Source organism: Sorex araneus, chromosome 11, assembly GCF_027595985.1.
Source record: "Sorex araneus isolate mSorAra2 chromosome 11, mSorAra2.pri, whole genome shotgun sequence".
NCBI classification, from domain to species: domain Eukaryota; kingdom Metazoa; phylum Chordata; class Mammalia; order Eulipotyphla; family Soricidae; genus Sorex; species Sorex araneus.
Genome location: NC_073312.1, coordinates 27,567,862 through 27,586,498, shown reverse-complemented (window position 1 = coordinate 27,586,498; position 18,637 = coordinate 27,567,862). Strand labels below are relative to the sequence as shown.

Here is an 18,637-nt window from a genome sequence, read left to right as displayed (position 1 = left end):
TTGCCTTGCACGTGATCAATCCCAGTTTGATCTCCATCTAATCCTACATGGTCCTATATAGTACCCCGAGTCCCTGAGCACAGAGCCAGGAGTAAGCCCTGAGTACTATCATGTATGCCCCCAAAAACAAATGGAATAAAAAGAAGAAAAAGAATTATCTCATCTTTAATGAAATTTGGAGAAAGGAGAACAATAAAAATAGTTATGTAGCACTATGAGTTTCCACATGTACTCACATTCATCACTGAGGATTTCAGAACCTTTCTGAAAAGAAGATATTCAAAAGATAGGAATAAAATAATTAAAATATCTGAAAAAAACATTACATAATTAGTCGTTTTATGAGATAGTGAGTTGGAAAATATCTCAAAACATCTCAAAAAGAAACAATGCAATTTTTTTGAAGTGTGGGTCATTATAAGGTGGTATAGTTCACTAAAGGCAACTTGAAACCAAGACAACTAGCAAAGTTAAAAAGTTAAAAGCCAAGATAATCTTTTTTTTTAAAGTTTTCATTTAAAAGTAATGAAGAATGTCATTAAAATAAGAACTAAAAGTGAACTTCATAGGAATATGCGTTAAAGGTGAAAAATTAATAGAATCTTCAGGAATGTGGTCACTCATTTCTTCATTGGTTAACTACATTTCCCAGAGCCTTTTTGAGTGCTCTGACCCTATTATTTGCCATAAATATTTGCTAAAATTCTACTATGTGCCATACCTAATGCCAGACATTTATCTGTTACAATAATTAGGAATGGCCCTTCCTATAAAGAATTTGCAGTCTAACTAGTATATATCACAAATGCATGTGAAAAGTTAAAGAGCAAAACAAAGTACCAGGGGCCAAAACACAGGATAGAGTAAAAGCTACAATAGTTCAAAGAAAGTAAAGATCAGTACAGAATAATCCATTGATGAAAAGGCTTTGTTAAAATAAGGGACATCTGCCCTAGGTCTAAGGAATTGGATGGCATTGGGGCTGAGCTTTGAACAGAGCCAAGAGAAAGGCACTCAGAGTAGAAATATACTCATATGCTCTCTGAACAAAGGTATGGAGTTGAAATAATGAAGGTGCTAATGAAAGGTATATAAAAATATAAGTACAGCTACAAGCTGAGACTAAAATGAGAAAAGCTTTGAACACTGTTGAGGAGTTTGAGCATCTTTGTAAGCAATCTGAAAATAATCACAGTTTTTAAGCAAAAGAATGACATGACAAATGTACTTTAGTAATATTACACTGACTTTTGATGTAAATAATTAGTGGCATACATCTTGATTAAAGATATGGTTATGACAATAAAGAGACAGGCATACAAATAAAGCACAATGGGACAGAAAACAACAAAGGGGCAGACCAGAGCAAAATAAACTTAAGAACAGAAGGTTAACCCAAGGTATCTTTATCAGGAATAAGTAAAACATAACATTACACAGAACAGAGAGGATGTTAGGCAAAGAGTAAGATTCCAGAGAATGAAGAACAATCCTGTTTTTATTTCCTCTATCATCACCATGTTTGTATGAAATTCAGGATCCCTAAATAGAGAGTGGAATGGGTAACTATACTAAAGGTGTAATCAGAGAAGCTCCCCAAAATCATACATAAACCAGGACTTTAGAAAGTTAGAAAAAACAGTTACATTGAAGTGCTTAAAATGCATCTGGAAAATAGAAGCCATATGACTTGTAAATTGCACTATTACTTCAGGGGAAAACAACACTCCCCCTCCCAAAAAAAATCATGGTAGCAATGGAAATGAATTAGCCAGAAAAGTCTATTTCCCCCAGTTGTATCTATCCATTCATTTTAAGAATATAAAAATTTAGGATTAGTCTCTTTCATTAGGACATGCACAAAGCCTCCCTATATTCTCCACTTTCATTCCTTAAAGATGTTTCCTTATTTCCTTAATCCTCTCAAACAATTCCTTAAGTCTATCTCCTTCCTTTAGCACAAAACTTCTAGCTCATCAAATCTTATTCACTCCTTAATCCCACTCTACACGTTTAAATATGTATGTTAGAAGTTTTCTGAATCATCCTAGCAAAAGAATAGTTGGCCTTGCTGATGACAAAATATTTTCTACACCTTACTCTTAGGATCCTCACAGAAGCAAAATACAGAAGGTTTTATCATCACTCACGTGTTTTAAAGCAGCAACAACCCCAGGGCCATGCATTCAAAAAGCAAAGAGGCCACGTATTTAAAAAGAAAAATGCTACAATGCAGGTTTTTCTAAGTTCAAATTCTATATCCTCTTCACTATACCACTCTCTTGATGTACCAGTGAGTGCATCTTAGTACTCAAAATCTATACTATTATTCTTTATTCTGTTGAATTAAATATAATTCTTTTCAGCACGGTGCTCATGCCCAAGTGCACACTACAGGACCATTTACTGAAAAGATATGTTTTTGGATGTTCCTGATAATGATACTCTTTACTGGATAAAAAGTGACAATTAAAATATGTTTGCAAAATTGCTGAGGCTTTACCAAAAACATGTCTGCCTTGAGTTTTTAGATGCAACATGCAGCAACAAAGACAGTATGAGTGATTCAAGGATATGCGACTATCAAAGGGCAGAAATAGGGCAGTCCTACTCTCTTTAACTCTGCTAAGGCCTCAAATACTGAAATAGTTCAGAGCATCTTATTACCAGGGAGACATAAATCAAAAGAAGTTCAGCTAGGAGCAATAAAACAGATTAGTGTCTGGAAGGACTGACTTTAAAGAAAGTTTTAAAAGAATTAAATCCAGGTAGTCTAGATAGAAAACAGCTATGAGGAAACCTTTTTCTGAATGCTGACACTAACACCAGAGATAGAAGTCACTCTGATAGTAAATGTCTAAAATCTGCTAAGAGGAATAAGCATGACTATTTTGAGAATATTTGAAAAGAGAAAGATTCAGGAGAAATTTGCCAGCAAAAAAAACCTATAGGACAGAAGAACTCTCTCCCACGGGAGTGGTGAACACTACATTCCTAGAGATATTTAATACCAGGTTGGACAAAGCAAAAAAGGGTTCCATATGGAATAATCCTGCACTAGCCCCTGAACTGGTGGGAGGATTAAAGATGACCTTTTAGATCTTTTCCAATTCTGGTATCTTTTTAAAATTCTATGTGAATTCTACAAAGTTTTCATGGGAATTTCTGCCAATTTCCTTTCTTTCCCTGATACCCACTTTCTCCTTTTACAAAGGGAAACAGTTTGTATCCTTCACTTTAAGATCTCATATTCATAATTAATTGGTAATAAAATCATATGTATATAAATAAATTTGTAGAGGGGGAAGACAATTAATAAAGTTATAATGGTCTGATTTTTTATGCCAGTGATTTCTGGGGCTCTTACAAAATTTTCCCCCCACTAAAGAGGAAGTAGTTCAAATGGATTTGAAGAAGAGCTGTTTAATCAGGAGAACCATTAATATTCTCTTTTCTTGGGTCTGATCACTGAAGTGACAGTGACCCTGGGAGCCATAAAGCCCTGGCTCAAATTACCATCAGAGCTGCTGTTCAGAATTATTCTTTACCTTTCAGCACTTCCAACTTGTGACAGCAAAACCAACTTGCAACTGAATTTCTATGGCAAAGGCTTTCACCTTTGTAAAAATGTAACCTTAAACACCTACACACTTTGATAAACACTGTTTAAAAAAAAAAAAGGTAACACTATTCCTGCTTTAAATTCAAGAAGCTACAGCTTCAACCTTTCTCCCCCATGCCACTTTTTTTTAAAAAAAAATGTTTCTTAGCCACTCCTGAAACAGATCCTAACTCTCCAGAATTTCCATTCTGTAAAAGCCCCAAAAAATACTGATTTATAAGGACAAGATGTAACCAAATCCAGGGAGCGGTAAGAAAATGTCCCTGGGCCTTTCAGAGTATAATTGTGGCTCCCTTAGAAGGGGCCGCAGGGCCTGAGAGGTCTCAGGATGAACTCTCAGATCCCTTTGGCCAGTCTAAACCCACCAATTCCCCTCTTGCCTACAGTGGGAAAGAAAGTATAATCCATACAAAAGTTCATAAGTATTAACACCAACCCACTAAGCAGAATTTTAAATACCATTTTAAAGATTGTCTTCTCACATTAGAAGAACATTTGGAGTTTTTCAAAGCCCTTCCAACATTTAATTCATCTGTTCCTGCCAGGGAAAAAAAGACCAGTTTTTATAATTCCATTTTTTTAAAAAAAATAATCAATTTTGATAATAGTTTCAAGGAGAACCCGCTGCTGAGGTATTCAAAACTTCCCTCATAAGGGACCAATCTAATGGGACCCTTAGAAAACTTTAGAGGGGTTTCAGACAAAGTTGAATCTCTCCATAGCCCCTGGAAAACAAAAAATAAGAAAAGGCACGTTTGAAGAGTGAAACGTGGCCCGAACTTTTAATGGTTTATGAACGTGGCTGAATTGATTTTTTTTTTCTTATTCAAGAAACCCACAGTGCCTTCTCCCCACACACTAACTTGCCAGAATTGATCACCAGTTCGCTGCCTCCGCGACACTTGATAATCCAGAGAAAGGCCCAAGGACAACCTGGAGAGACCCTTTCAGTAATACGAGCAAGAGTCTCACACTTGTGACCCCTCGTGCAGACACGCATGTACATGCACGCGCGCACACACACACGCACACGCACACACGCACGCACGAAGCAAGCGCATGCTCCCACATTCAAACACCACTCCCCCGCCGCCCCCCAAGATCGGGAAATATGCTTCTCACCATCCTCATAGTTTTTGAGATAGTAATCCGGACCGGGGCCCCCACGGCTTTTCGCCGGGTTCCTCAGATTCTGGAACTGCAGGAAGTCGGTCCTTTTGCCCCCGAAGCGCAGAAAGGCGGGCGAGAGTCCCCGGGCGAGGGTCACCAGACGCTTGGAGCTGCAGAGGTAGAGAAAGTGAGAAGCAAGGATCGTAGCCTAGGCGAGAGGCCGCACCAGCCCTCGGTCCGCAGCGGCCTGGCGTCCCGCACCGCAGCCTCACACCGCAGCCAGCCCAGCCTCCCGGGCCCACCGACTCCCTGCGGATAAGCCTCCTGCGCCCAACGGCCACGACCCCCTAGCTGCTCGCCAAAGCGATTTATTTCCCCAGGATTAGAGATCGCGTGTGTCAACCCTGTGTGTACCGGATCAGGGGGGAGAAGGGGAGACTGGACACCGGTACTGAGCGCAGCGACCACGCGCATTCACCGGCTGTTGGCGGCCCCAGCCCAGAAAACTCCCCGCGGGGGTGCAGAAGTTCTATGCACGCTGACCGCTGCGCAGCGACCTCGGCCAGACTTGCAGGCAGCACAGAGAGCTGCGACCTGCCTTCTCGCCCCCCGGGGGTCCCCACAGCCTTTGTGCCCTCTTTCCCTCCGACCTGGTGCCTGGGACCACGTCGATTCCAACTTTTCCAGTGCCTGTGTCAATGCTCCGTATCCACTCTATACTTACGGACCCCGCATCTCCCGGAGCCCTGGACGGGACAGACTCCAGCGGGAGCTCCCGGCGTGCAGGGCACACTTCCTCCCTCGTTTTGCCCAGCCTCCGGGACACCTGAAATAACTGGGCCTGAGCTTGGACCAGGTCACGTTTTCCCCTCCACCCCTCTCCCTAAGCTGAGCTTTGGCTTTTGCTGCCTTCCCACTTGGGGCGTCTGGAAGCCCCTGGCAGAGTGAAGGGAGATTGGGGGAAACTCGAGACCCGCGCACCGCAGGAAAAACCGCCGGAGCACCAACACAATATTTACATCTATTTAGCTTAAGGGCTTCCACAAACAGGTTTATACAGTCTAATGCTGCCTCGGGGAAAAGGGCAGAGACAAGGTCATGCAGGTGTCCTGGGTGTTAAGGGGATCAATCAGCTACCGAGTTCCGATCGTGCACGCATGTTTAAGGTTTTGCGGGTCCAGGTTTTAAAACTTCAAACCCACACGGAAAATCGGAGGACCAGGAAAGAGATGGACGGGAACGATGAACCGAGACGGCTTTCTGGGAAGACTCGGGCCGTGGGGACAAATCCGGGAGCTAGAGGGTGGCTCGGCCGTGCCCCAGCACGGCGCTGGAGGGCGACCGCGGGGCTCGGAGCCGGCAGAGACGTCGGTGCGGGTTCGGCTCCGCGGGGACGCATCTCCAGCCACCGTCCAGCCGGAAGCCTGCAGGACCACGGCTGTTTCCCGGAAAACAGCCTTCCAGGATCTTTTCTACCATAAGCATTCAGTGCTCACGAAAAGATTTTTTTTAAAACAGGAAACTGAAAGAGTAGGGCAATGTCGATGGGGCGTGTGTCGCCCCCACGTTTGCACCAGCTCCGAAACACGCTCTGCCGCGCGGAGCAGCTAGGGAGGAGGAAGCCCGGCGGGCTGCGTGAGCGGATCCCGCCCTCCCCGCGCAGGCTCAGCGGGAACCGAAACGGCCTCGCTGGCCCCGCGGCCGCCGCGTCCCCCCGCAGCGCCCGCTCCACGTGGAAGCGCGCTCCACGTGGCGCCTCCCGATACCTGCGGCGCCCGCGCCCCGCCGGCCCCTGCCGGCCCCGGAGCGGCGGCCCGAGGACCAGCCAAGAGCGAAGGAGGGGGTGGGGTACTCACGAAAGATGCGCGGCGGCCTCAGCACGGAGAAGCGGCACTGAGGGCGCTCGGAGCTCTTCGGGGGGGAGCCCCCAGCTGAGGCTCCAATTTGGAGGGAATTTTTGAAAACTCAACACTTGGATTCGACCTTGCAGGCGACTTGTTTATTTATTCACACTGCCGCTCCGTGCCTGACGACAAGGGAGCGTGCTGGCCTCGTTGCTAAAAGCAGTAACAACCCGGCCAGAGTGTGAGCCCAAACTGATTCCAAACCACGGGCTAAGGGGTCTGTGATCACAAACCTCCGGGTTTGCTAGTCCGCCGATGCCTGGCGCAGACCTCAAACATCCCCCGAGTATTTCTAGGACCCTTTCCTCCCTCCTTATATACTCTAAGACCCGAGTGAGGATTTTTTTTTTTCTTTAAAGAAAACTATGCAGTTACCGCAGGAGATTTAAGGAGGAGGGACTGGGAGGCCATTCCGTCTATTAAAAAAAAAAAAAAAGTCTTACGAAGTCCTAAAGTCTGGAGACGACAGTAGAGGACGACATAAAACTAAATTTTTAAAATCCGATCCAATTTGCCCACATCTCCAGCCTCTGCTTAAATTCATTTTCTATTTAGAAGTGTAGGAGAACTGACGAAAGGATCTTTCCGTGGAAAATTCCACTCTCGTGCGATCCCCGCTTGAATACTCACAGACACACACGCAGACACGCACTCTGACACACACACACCCATTCCTCTCGGGTCTTTGTTGCTGGAGACCTTTTTGGCTTTTGTAACTGCCCTGAATCTCTTGTTTCTTTTTCAGAAGGAGACGGGGAGGCTAATTGTGGATATATGTAAGCACAACATTTTTTCAGTCATAACTGATAAGTTTCTGAAATGCCTTCTGCATTGCAAACATGTGCATCTTAATAGAAAACATTGCTTTTCTCAATCACCAGTTACAGCCTCACTGCAAATATTCCAGGAGGAGGAAAAGCCCCTTTCTTGTTTGGGTTTTTTTTTTTTTCTCGAGATCCACTTGGCTTATTTTCTTCTTCTTCCCCCTTTGGAATGGGGGGACAGAAAAGGATGGGGGTTATTACTTAAAAGAGGGGGGGGGGAATGATCCATCGAAGCCCCTGCCTTACCTTAAGAAATCGAGCCAGCCATCATGAATGATGGACGGATCCAGCTGCAGAGAGAGGAAGTTCTCATTGACTGTCCTGACTGGGTTCTTGGTGCTCACATCAAGTAGAATCAGGGTCTTTTCCTTCAAACCTGGAGCTCTGTCTACAGGCAAGGGTCTCCTGTCTCCAGCTCGGGAGGAAAGGGAGAGATGGAACAACAGAGCCAAGAAGAGAGCCACCGGGGCTAGGCACGCGGGGGGGCGGGAGCTGCTGGAGGGCATGGCTTCAGGGAAGGCACAGAGCACCCTCATTAAATCCCTCTGATTTAAACCTCTCTTCCTACAGGGTCTTGCTGGTGACTAATTGTCCTTATCTAAAGTGTGTGTCTGTCTGCCTCCCCCCCCCCCGTTTTTTCCCTCCCTCCCCCCCCTCGCTCTCTCTCTCTCCTTTTTTTTTTCTTTTTTTTTTTCAGTGTTTTGGTGCTGGTGGAGGGAACTCACGCCCCTAGCCAGCCTTCTCCGAGACTCGTGCCAAGAGTACTCGTTCCCCAGCACCGCCCCTTTAAGAGATTTCGACTGCAGACATTTTTTAGCTTTTTAAAGGTAAGGGGTGGGGGGTGGGGGGCGGGAAGTGGGAGGAAGGGGTGGCGTTGTACCCTCCAGATTTAACCCTCTAGGGTCAGGCAGCGGGTGAAGCGATCGGAAGAGCACAGTCGTAGCTGTTTCGGGGTCCGGGGCGGGACGTCTGCTTTGGGCTTCATTCTCGGCGAGGCTCAGGGGAGGGCGGTTCTAGCTCCGACCCCGATGCGAAAGTCCCAGCTGCAGCCCCCGGGCGCTCGGGTCGAGTGCGCGCCCGCGCCGGGCCCTTCGCTCGGGGTTGAAGCTGTAAGGGCAAGGGTGGTTCACTTGCAGAGGGGTATGGCGGTGGCGACTGCGATTTCTGCCAGATCTCAGAGCGCAGGGAAAGACCCCGGGCGCACAAAACCTGACCTCTGCGACCCGCTGAGCAGCCACCACCATCCGCCGACCTCCAGGTGGCAAAGGGTAACCAGAGGAATACGCAGCGGCCAGGTCCTAAGGCTTCCTCGCCCATGGGAGCAAAGGGGGCCGGTGTGCTTGGTGGCTCTTGCTTTGATTGCAGCGGAGGTGAAGTATCTTGGGGGTTTCCGTGCAAGCTGACTCTAGACAATTCAAAACTGCCTGCTGTGTGCCGGAGGTTTGTTTGGGCAGCGCTGGACTGGAGGGGCTCCAGCCCCTCCTTGTCCCTTTACTCGCACCAACAGAGGCGCTCCTGCCTTTCAGGGCGACCCTCTCTTACCCCTCCAGTGATACCATAGAAGAGGTATATGATGTTTCAAACCGGGCTCCAAGTCACAGGCAGACTTGGCCACCTTGTAGCTCCTGAATGCCAGAGAATAACCTGGAGGTGCCTGGTGCATCTTCGCCTCAGTCCACCCACCGCGGCTCCACATAGCACCTTCAGGCCAGCTAAAAGGCACCGGCAAGACACCAGGCATAGATGGCCAGTCACGCCACTGGAGCCCACTCAGGCCTCCTCCTAGAACAAATTAATCTTGGACTTAATGGAAAACTGCTATATGCAGGTGGTACATGAGGTCACACCAGGGTCTCCTCCTTATCAAACAACTCAAATATGCAAAGCAGAAGCTTTCCCCAAAGGCACTAGCAGCAGTCTCAGACCCAACAAACTGAAAGGTCTCTGCCTCTCCCTTCTCCCAGCAGATAGGGCACCTGAAAAGGGCTGGAGTAGATGGGCAGAAACTGAAGTTCCCTGAGGAGCTTCTCACAAATTAAGCTACAGGAAATCCAGAGGTGAGAATGGATTAGATCGAGAAGTGCCTTAAGACTCTCTTGATATAGAACTGCATGAGATGAATGCCTGGGAGCAAGAAAACCCAAAGCACATCATCCAAAGATGATTTTTATAACCAAGATATTATATACTTAAAAGCAATATCAGTCTCTTCAGTTCCTGAAATTTTCTAACACAAACTTTTTAACAATTTAAAATAAGTATACATGCTTTTATTGGACAATGTGCTATATAAATTTCAGTACCAAAAATAGCACCTGAGCACTGCCTAGAGATGGTGATAGCCTGGCAAGCAGAGTTTTATTTACTTTTTATCTCCAGAACCAAGTACATAGTAGGCTCTCAATGTTTATGAAACACATTTGTGGTACATCAAATTGTGCTTAACACACTGAAATCATACACCCCACAAACTTTGTTTTAGGGTCATAATTCATTTATTTCCCCAATGATTATCATTTTCCTGGTGATCTTCAGAAAATAATCATCTTGCAAACTTAAAATGCCACTATTTCATTTGCTATACTCAGAATTAAAACCAATTATAAATATTTTAACAAGGAGTTATATTTTTCAGGGGTCTTAGCACCCCTGGGTTATAAATCAGTGAATTTTTATTTTGTTCTTAGACCAAACCCAGAGTGCCCAGGGGCTACTCCCAGCATGGTGCTCCAGGAGCCTTGTGAACATGAACCCAGACACTCCAGCCTGTTGAGCTACCTCTACAACCCCAATCAATGTATTTTCAGAAGCCATGTTAATTTGGATCAGTGGAAGGTAACATGAATGAAATAAGGAAATCAGGCGATATTACAGGGGGTAGGGTGCTTAGCTTGCAAGACGTTGACCCAGACTGGATCCCTGGCACCCCCTATGAATCCCTGAGCTCTACCAGGAGTGATCTTCGAGCACAGAGCCAAGAGTAAGCCCTGTGCACTCTGGGTGTGGCCCACAAGCAAAATAAAATGAGGAAATCATTTTGGACACTACATATCTATAATTAATATGTCTTTCAGAACTTGTGACTAAGGATGAACTTGGTTATGATGAGGATTTTCTTAGTTAGAAATTTTACCTAAGATTTTTTGCTTATTCACCCAACTCCTCTATAATTGTTTGGTGGCCTAGTACTAGTATCTAATGTTTTCATCAGATCCTATATGAATCTAAACCAACCAGCCAAAGTACTTTTTCTTAAATTCCTGATGAAAACCATCTCTCTAGTCCAGCCATTGAAATTCTATAGTCAAGTGCAGCCTCAGGACATCAGGCAAGAAAGCAATTCAATAATATTTAAGGAGTTCCAGATAGCCCTGGTTGACTCAGATGACCTGACTGCTTCTTTGTCTAGTATGGGTTTACAGCTACTCTTTCCAAATAGCCCTCCCTCCTCTTTCTTAGTTTTTGTCCTACTTCACATCTAAAATTAAATTAAATTAACATTAATCTACAATTAGATGATGTATACTAATCATCTTGCTAGGTGAAAACAATGTGCATATCTCTGTAGTTTATAAATTCCTAGGGGACAAAATTTGGGCCTCTGTAAAAACATGAGTTATTTGGGCTGGAGAGATAGTATGGCACTTGCCTTATATACAGTTCACCAGGTTCAACAGGGTTCAAAATCCAACACCACATATGATCTCATGAATGCTGGCAGGAGTGATCTATAAGCACAAAGCCAGGAGGTGGCCCTAAGCTCAATCAACTGTGACCCAAAAAATGAAAAGGGAATCATTGGGAACTAGATGCACTGGGGTTTCCTTGAAAATACTCAGCCTGCTGTTACTGAATGATGCTTATAAATAAATTTCATTATTTCTAGAAGTTTAGTTTCTAAAGGCTCTAAGAAACATTGGAACAGTGATTAGATTCTAGACTCTGAGGTTTAAAAAAAATGGGTTAATAGAAGGGACATATTTGCCAACTTTTTACTTCATCTCATAAGGTCCTAAAATCTATCAACTATTGTTTTCAAAAGAACATCTTATTAGCCAAAAATAAAAGCTGAAACGATATGTCAAAATAAAGAGCAAATGTTTAAACTCGATAAATTTACTTTTAATAAAATAATCATCATCATAATAACCATTAAAAAACTCTACTATTTTTATCATTTCATTTCAGACTAGTAAAAATATTCTAGTAATCAACAAGTACAAGTCTAGTGAATGGGATTAATAAAATATGGTATGTATATTGTCAAGTTCCACTTTGTGGATATAATGTTGCTGCAAGGTGCGGATACTTTTTAATAATAGTAACCTTGACATTAATAACTTCTTGCAGTTCTTCTATGTTTTTTTCCTCACTTTTGGCCTATTACAAACTTGCTTACTCTAAATGTTATCATCCCCTTAACTCTCATTAAACAGTCAAAGCTATCATTATTTCTGTGCCTGTTTCCCCCTTGTTAGAGTCTTATATCTGGAGCTCTAAGAACCATGAACAAAATTCTTTACACCTTAACAGGACTGGGAAGCATAAAGCTTTAGCAGGCAGTCCACTGCCCCATTGCTACCTCTGTTATTATCTAAGATGACCATTTATTGAGATCATATGGTCCTAGAATGGTACTGACATACATATGTAATTAATGTTTTAATTACCCTGAGAGGTAGATATACTTCATTACTATCCCTAGTTTATGTGTGAGATCATTGAAATGGAGATGTTAAGCAAGAGTATGCAAGGGTAATTATTGGACAGAAACAGAATCTGAGTCCAAAGCCCATACCAGTGTCCTTAACCACTGTGTTCTACAGTAAATGACTAAAATGTTGTGTTCCCTCTAACAACTTGTGAATTTATAGTGGAAAAAACTTGGACTAGTAGTTGGAAAGCCTGAGTTTAAATTCTGATTCTGTCAGGTCTTTGCATGAATAAAAAATTTTAACTGTTCTAAAAATCTCAGCTAATTACGCTCTAAAGTTAACATAATGTCCTACAGTAAGAATCTAATCTTGGGGTCAAAGCAATAGCACAGTGAGTAGGAAATTTGCCTTGCAAGTGGCCAATCCAGGTTTGATCCTGGTACCCCATAAGGTCTCCAAATCCACCAGGAGTGATCCCTGAAGACAGAGCCAGAAGTAAGCCCCGAGCATAGCCAGGTGAATGCCCCTCAAAAAATATATAATTTTATGCATGAAGAAACTTTAAAATATTATATAAGCATGATATTTGTGTTTTATTCATTCTTATTCCTATCTCCCAACACTTTTATAAATCTCCCTTAATTTATGACTGGTATAAGAATTAAGTTAGCTTGACACAAAAGGTCAACTCCAATATGTCAACAAATATAACAATCTAACTATTCATGCAATTTTTTTATATTTTGGAACATAAATTTTGTCATCCCATTGCTCATCGATTTGTTCAAGCGGGCACCACTAACGTCTCTCATTGAGTAACCATTTGTTCCATTTGATGACTAACATCTTGCTGAAAGTCAGTTTCATGTTGTATTAAGAAATGTCTGCCTGTGATTAACATCTAAAAAGATAAGTAGGTTTTACAGACCTACTTAAATTTTCCACTAGGCGAGAAGAGACAAAAGTGAACAAAGAATGCTGCTGGTAAATCAAAGATTCTCTCTCTCTCCTGCTTGAAGAAGCAAAGGAGAGCAACACTTTCTATATGCAAAGTTAAGAGAGGAAAGAATTTATAATTTCATAGTTTTTTTTTCCTCATTACTTAAAATTCTAGCTGAATGGTCTTTGTTCTCCTCGTTGCCATCAAGCACTGAACATATACATGGGAAAAGGAAAATCATAATACATGTACTTGACTCTAACAAGTTTGGTTTCAAATCCCACAACATTTTTGGAGATAGGGATAATGATTATTCAAAGAACAGCTAAAGATGGAAAACCAAGTTAAAGAAAGATAGATGAAAAGTATTCAAGTCTTAGTCACACCTACTGAAGAGTCAAATCACATAAACTTTGGCGTCCAATTGATTAAAACCCAAATCACAATTTAACTATCTGCTCATTTGACATTTATTGAACAAGTCTTTTCTCTTTTTATTATTATTATTATTATTGGGTCAAACCCAGATGTATTCCGGGGCTTACTCCTGACTCTGTGCTCAGAAATCACTGGTGGGGCTCAGGGGACCAATAGGTGCTGGAGATTGAACCTGGGTCACCCTGTGAAAGCAAGTACCCTATCCTGCACTATCTCTGACCCCACAAGTCATTTATCTTTGCTGAATCTCAATTTTTCATCTATTATGCATAATTCCCTCTGTATGTGTTGCTATAATTAATGAGGTAAAGTCTTTAGTTCCTGGCCAATCGTTGTTACTTATCTCTCATTATCACTGATTGGGTTTTGTTTGGAGATAAAAGTAATGTGCATAGATAAGGTAGAAAGAAGCAGTGTGTCTGAAATCTATCATTTCAAAATAGTATAAAAACATTTTATAGGCATGTTATTCCATTTTATGCTCAGCATAGATAAAACCAGTTTGATCTTACAATTCAGGTAAGGAAGTAGAGTCAATGTTAAAATGCTATTTCTCAAAAAGCCTGAGACTAAAACCAGATCTATTCCCTGAGAATTAGACTGTTTGGGGTATGTCTTTATTAAAAATGGTTAAAAATTTGTACATAAAATGTGCCTGGGAAATTTTCAGAACATAAATGTACACACACACACACACACACACACACACACACATACACACACATTATTTGAAACTACCTAGTAAAACTTCCAAAATCAGGCAATTCAAAGCATCAATCCTAAAGATACTTTCTAAGAAAGAAAGATATATTTTTATACTTTCCTTGCATACAGTCAATCTTGGTTTGATCCTTGGTACATTGTATAGTCCCTTCAGGGATCACCTCACCACTAGGAGTGATCCCTGAGCACAGATTTAATAGTGAGTCCTAACACAGATGTGACCCAAAAACTAAGTAAGTAAATAAGGTGTCCTAATGTTCTTACTTCGAAATGAGAGGTAAATAAATACTGACAATTGAAAGTATTCTATAGAATAAGTCAATTCATCAATAACCAAATTGACTGCCATTAAGTGTAATCCAATATCTATGCATGACACTTAAACACTTAAAATTCTACCTGAACTTGAACTTTAACATTTGACTCCCTAATTCTTTATAATAGTTTTGTTACCACATCAGCATATCTAAGTATTTCCTTAGTTCAACCAATTATACAACACTTTATCAGTCTTACATTTTCCACTTTTCCAGTTTTTTTAATCAGTTATAGATATTGACATGCTATAACTTCTAGGAAATGTTTTATTTCCATAAAACTCTTTTTATAATTCTATTTTGGTTTTCAGAAGACTGGCCTACAGAATAAATGAATATTTCCTGTATTTGGCTAGCCTAAGATGTTTTTCTTTTCAGGTAAACATTAAAATAATTGGAATACAGATCAATGATTGTCAACACTGCCACCCATTAATGCCACTTGAGTAATTTTTGTAAAATAACAGGCCTACACTAACCCTCACATATTCTGACAGTTGATTTGGAGTGGAGTCTGTATATTCTAAATCAATCCTGCTATAATTCTGTTTAACTTCTATTTTCAGAGAGTAATTTTAGTAACAAGGGCTATTGCATTATTTGAATCTATTTTATTCCTAGGTTTCAAATAATGAACATTACTTCAAATACTAGTGGATAGCATAGCGGGTGGGGCATTTGCCTTGCAGGAGGCCAACCCAAGTTCGATTCCTCCATCCCTTTCTGAGAGCCCGGCAAGCTACCGAGAGTATCTCGCATGCACGGCAGAGCCTGGCAAGCTACCCGTGGCGTATTCAATATGCCAAAAACAGTAACAAGTCTCACAATGAGAGATGTTACTGGTGTCCACTTGAGCAAATCGATGAGCAACGGATGACAGTGATACAGTGATACTAGTGGATAGTTCAAAAGGATTGTTGGAATTTATTAATCTCCTAAGTTTAAAACAATGAAATTTCAGGTAGTGAAGGAACATCCTGAAAGCAGAAAAATTATGCAAATAATCATTATATATCCTATTAGCTCTGATGAATTCTACACTGAACAGTTCTTCATTCAAGAGATGTTTTTGCTTGACACCAGTGTGCTTCAACTTTTTTGCATCTGCAGATGAACACCTGTCCTGCAGACTGGTTCATAGGCAAGCAGTTAAAACCACTATGATAGAACAGTGGTTTTCAACCTTTCTACACTTGTGGACCAATGGTTTACACTGTGTGACTGAAGAAATTTGAATATTGGATAACACTAATTATGAGTGTGGAACATGGAAACCTTCTTACTGACAGTAGTGTCAAGTGGTCTTGTATATTTAGTGAAACTAAGTAAATTATTCCCTATGACACAGCAATGCCACTGTGGGCATAAATTCCCAAGCAACTCACAAAAGCTCATAAAAGAACTGAAAAATGAGGGGACAGAGAGATAGTAGTGGGTAAAGTGCTTGTCTTATATGTGCCTGACCTGGGTTCAATCCCTGGCACTACATATGGTCCCCCAACACTGTCTGGAGTGATGCCTGAGCACAGCCAGGTGTAGCACAAAAGCCTAGACAAAAGGAAAACTTAAATGAGGATAGTAAGCAACTTTATTTTAGTCAATCAGATATCGAGTCAATGAGATGACCATAATAAGAGAAAAAGTAAAATGAACAGAGCAGTAGTTAGAAGCAACAAATTTCATTGTACATACAGCATGAGCAGACTTTAACTTGAATGATTTGGGAGAAATTAGAAAATAACAAATGAGATCAATGGCATAACACTGAAAATGAAACAAAAACATTATATTTTTTTATAGATTTTTCCGTATCACTGTGTCACTGTCATCCCATTGCTCATCGATTTGCGGAGCGGGCACCAGTAATGTCTCCATTGTGAGACTTGTTACTGTTTCTGGCATATCAAATACGCCACGGGTAGCTTGCCAGGCTCCACTGTGCATGCGAAATACTCTCGGTAGCTTGCTGGGCTCTCCGAGAGGGGCAGAGGAATAGAACCCGGGTCGGCCATGTGCAAAGCAAATGCCCTACCGCTGTGCTATATCGCTCCAGCCCCACAGATTTTTCTAGGTTTTACAATTTTCTAGAGAACATCTTGCAGTCTTATGAAGAAATTCTAGGCAGGTATCTGCACTATGAAGTGACTGAGGGAAACACCCTAAATTCTACTCACACTAACCAAGAAATCAGAAATTATGTTGCCCTAAAATGAGTTTACTAAAGGGTGAATATGAAAATTATGTGAGGTTATAAAATTGCCATAGCTTAGATAGAGATAGATTAGTGTGGAAGCTATGAGTCTGTATTAAAAACTGTCAAGTTTTGGTTTTAAGCTCATTAATGGCCATGATCCAGAGACACACAAAAGAATCTCGGAACCGAGCAGCTCACTGCAGAGATTTCTCCAGACCCTAGCAGCTTCGAGATGTCCTATGTTATTCATAGCGAGCAATACAAAAAATTATCTAGCATCTGCCTGTTCGGCAGGTTTGAGAGGTGGTGGGAAATTCAAAATAATGGTGGTGGGAAGGTGTGATGATGGTGGGACTGGTGTTGAAATATTGAATGTAATCCATTATTGTGAACAACTTTATGAAAATTTTAAAAAAAATTAAAAACTGTCAAGTTTTATATCTTATGTTTTGGCACATTATGTAAGTTAAGTTTCTACAAAAGTAAAAAAATTTAAAAACTGTAAAAACAAACATAAAGCTTTATTTTACAAAGGTAAAATACTATCAAAAGTCACATGTCAAACCAATAGTCAATATAGTAATTATCAAAAAGATAAAAATAAGTTTTTTTAAAAAATTTTGCACATACCAACATTTGAAAACATTTTCCTCCATTCAAGGCAGTACTTCATCAATTTTCTAGGTAACAAAAGGAGAAATATATGAGAATAAATGACAGGCTAGGTACGGTGTCTAACCTGCCTTCACTCCAATTCCCACCACCTCGATATCCAAGGAATATATTTGCTCTTGGAAACCCCAGGGAGCTGAAAAAATAATCAGTATAATAAATACAATTTTATTTTCTAAGCATTTTAATACAATGGTAAGCATTGCTATGGAATGCTCATGTGATTATGACAATATTAATGTGTATGTGGGGGGGTGTCTTTTACTTGATACATATGAAATATTCCATTACAATGATATTATAAATGCTTTAAATTTCAGTGAGTTTCTGTATTTTTGTTTTGTTTTGTTTTGTTTTTTTAATGTCTCTTGTTTTACTTGGTTTTTACCTTGGGGATACTCCACCTAAGGGTTGCTTGCTATAGAAATGTTGGAGTGCCATCTGCTGGTGAAAATGTTTCAGCGCCCCTGTGTGTTTCCATTTTCAAAAACAAAAATATCACTACGACCATTTAATTTTTTAAATCTGAAGGAATCTTAGAGATTATCTATTTTAGTACACTTGGTTTATAATTTTTAATCATAATTATTTACAATACATTTTTGATGGACTGGAGCGATAGCACAGCGGGTAGGGCGTTTGCCTTCCATGCGGTCAACCGGGTTCAATTCCTTCATCCCTCTCGGAGAGCCCTGCAAGCTACCGAGAGTATTCCACCTGCACAGCAGAGCCTGGCAAGCTACCTGTGGCATATTCAATATGCCATAAATAGTAACAACAAGTCTCACAATGGAGACGTTACTGGTGCCCGCTCCAGCGAATAAACAACTGGAGAACAGTGCTACAGTGCAGTGCTACATTTTTGATAGATAGGGATTCATGCATGACAATGTTTCAACACTACACCCTCCACCAATGTCAGCTTCCCTCCACCATTGTCCTGGAGTATACCGTCTTTATTTGACCACGCCCAACTATGCTCACTTAAGGCTTAATCCTGGCTCTGTGCTCAGAAATCTCTCCTGGTGGGTCAGAGGCCCATATGCAGTGCCAACAATTAGACCCAGGTGAGCTACGTGCACCTTACCCCTGTACTATTCCTTCAGTCCCAGTACACTGTTATTAAAGAGGAGGGAAAAAAATCTCCTTACCAAATTGCATTTAATTTAAGTAAAATGCATATCATATAAATATATGCATGTAGGCATACACATACACACCTTCAAACACCACTATTA

General features: G+C 41.5%; 1 protein-coding gene across 2 annotated transcripts in view; it reads right to left on the bottom strand.

The window, feature by feature from the left end:
• Positions 1-7,996, bottom strand: part of HPSE2 (heparanase 2 (inactive)) — a 641,446-nt gene extending 633,450 nt beyond the window's left edge. For both annotated transcript variants that reach the window (XM_055119266.1, XM_055119267.1), the window contains exons 1-2: positions 7,707-7,996; positions 4,745-4,902 (exon numbers count right to left, since the gene is read on the bottom strand). In XM_055119266.1, the coding sequence (XP_054975241.1) occupies positions 4,745-4,902; positions 7,707-7,996 (448 nt within the window). The remainder of the gene's footprint in view (positions 1-4,744; positions 4,903-7,706) is intronic.
• Between the last annotated feature and the right edge of the window lie 10,641 nt (positions 7,997-18,637).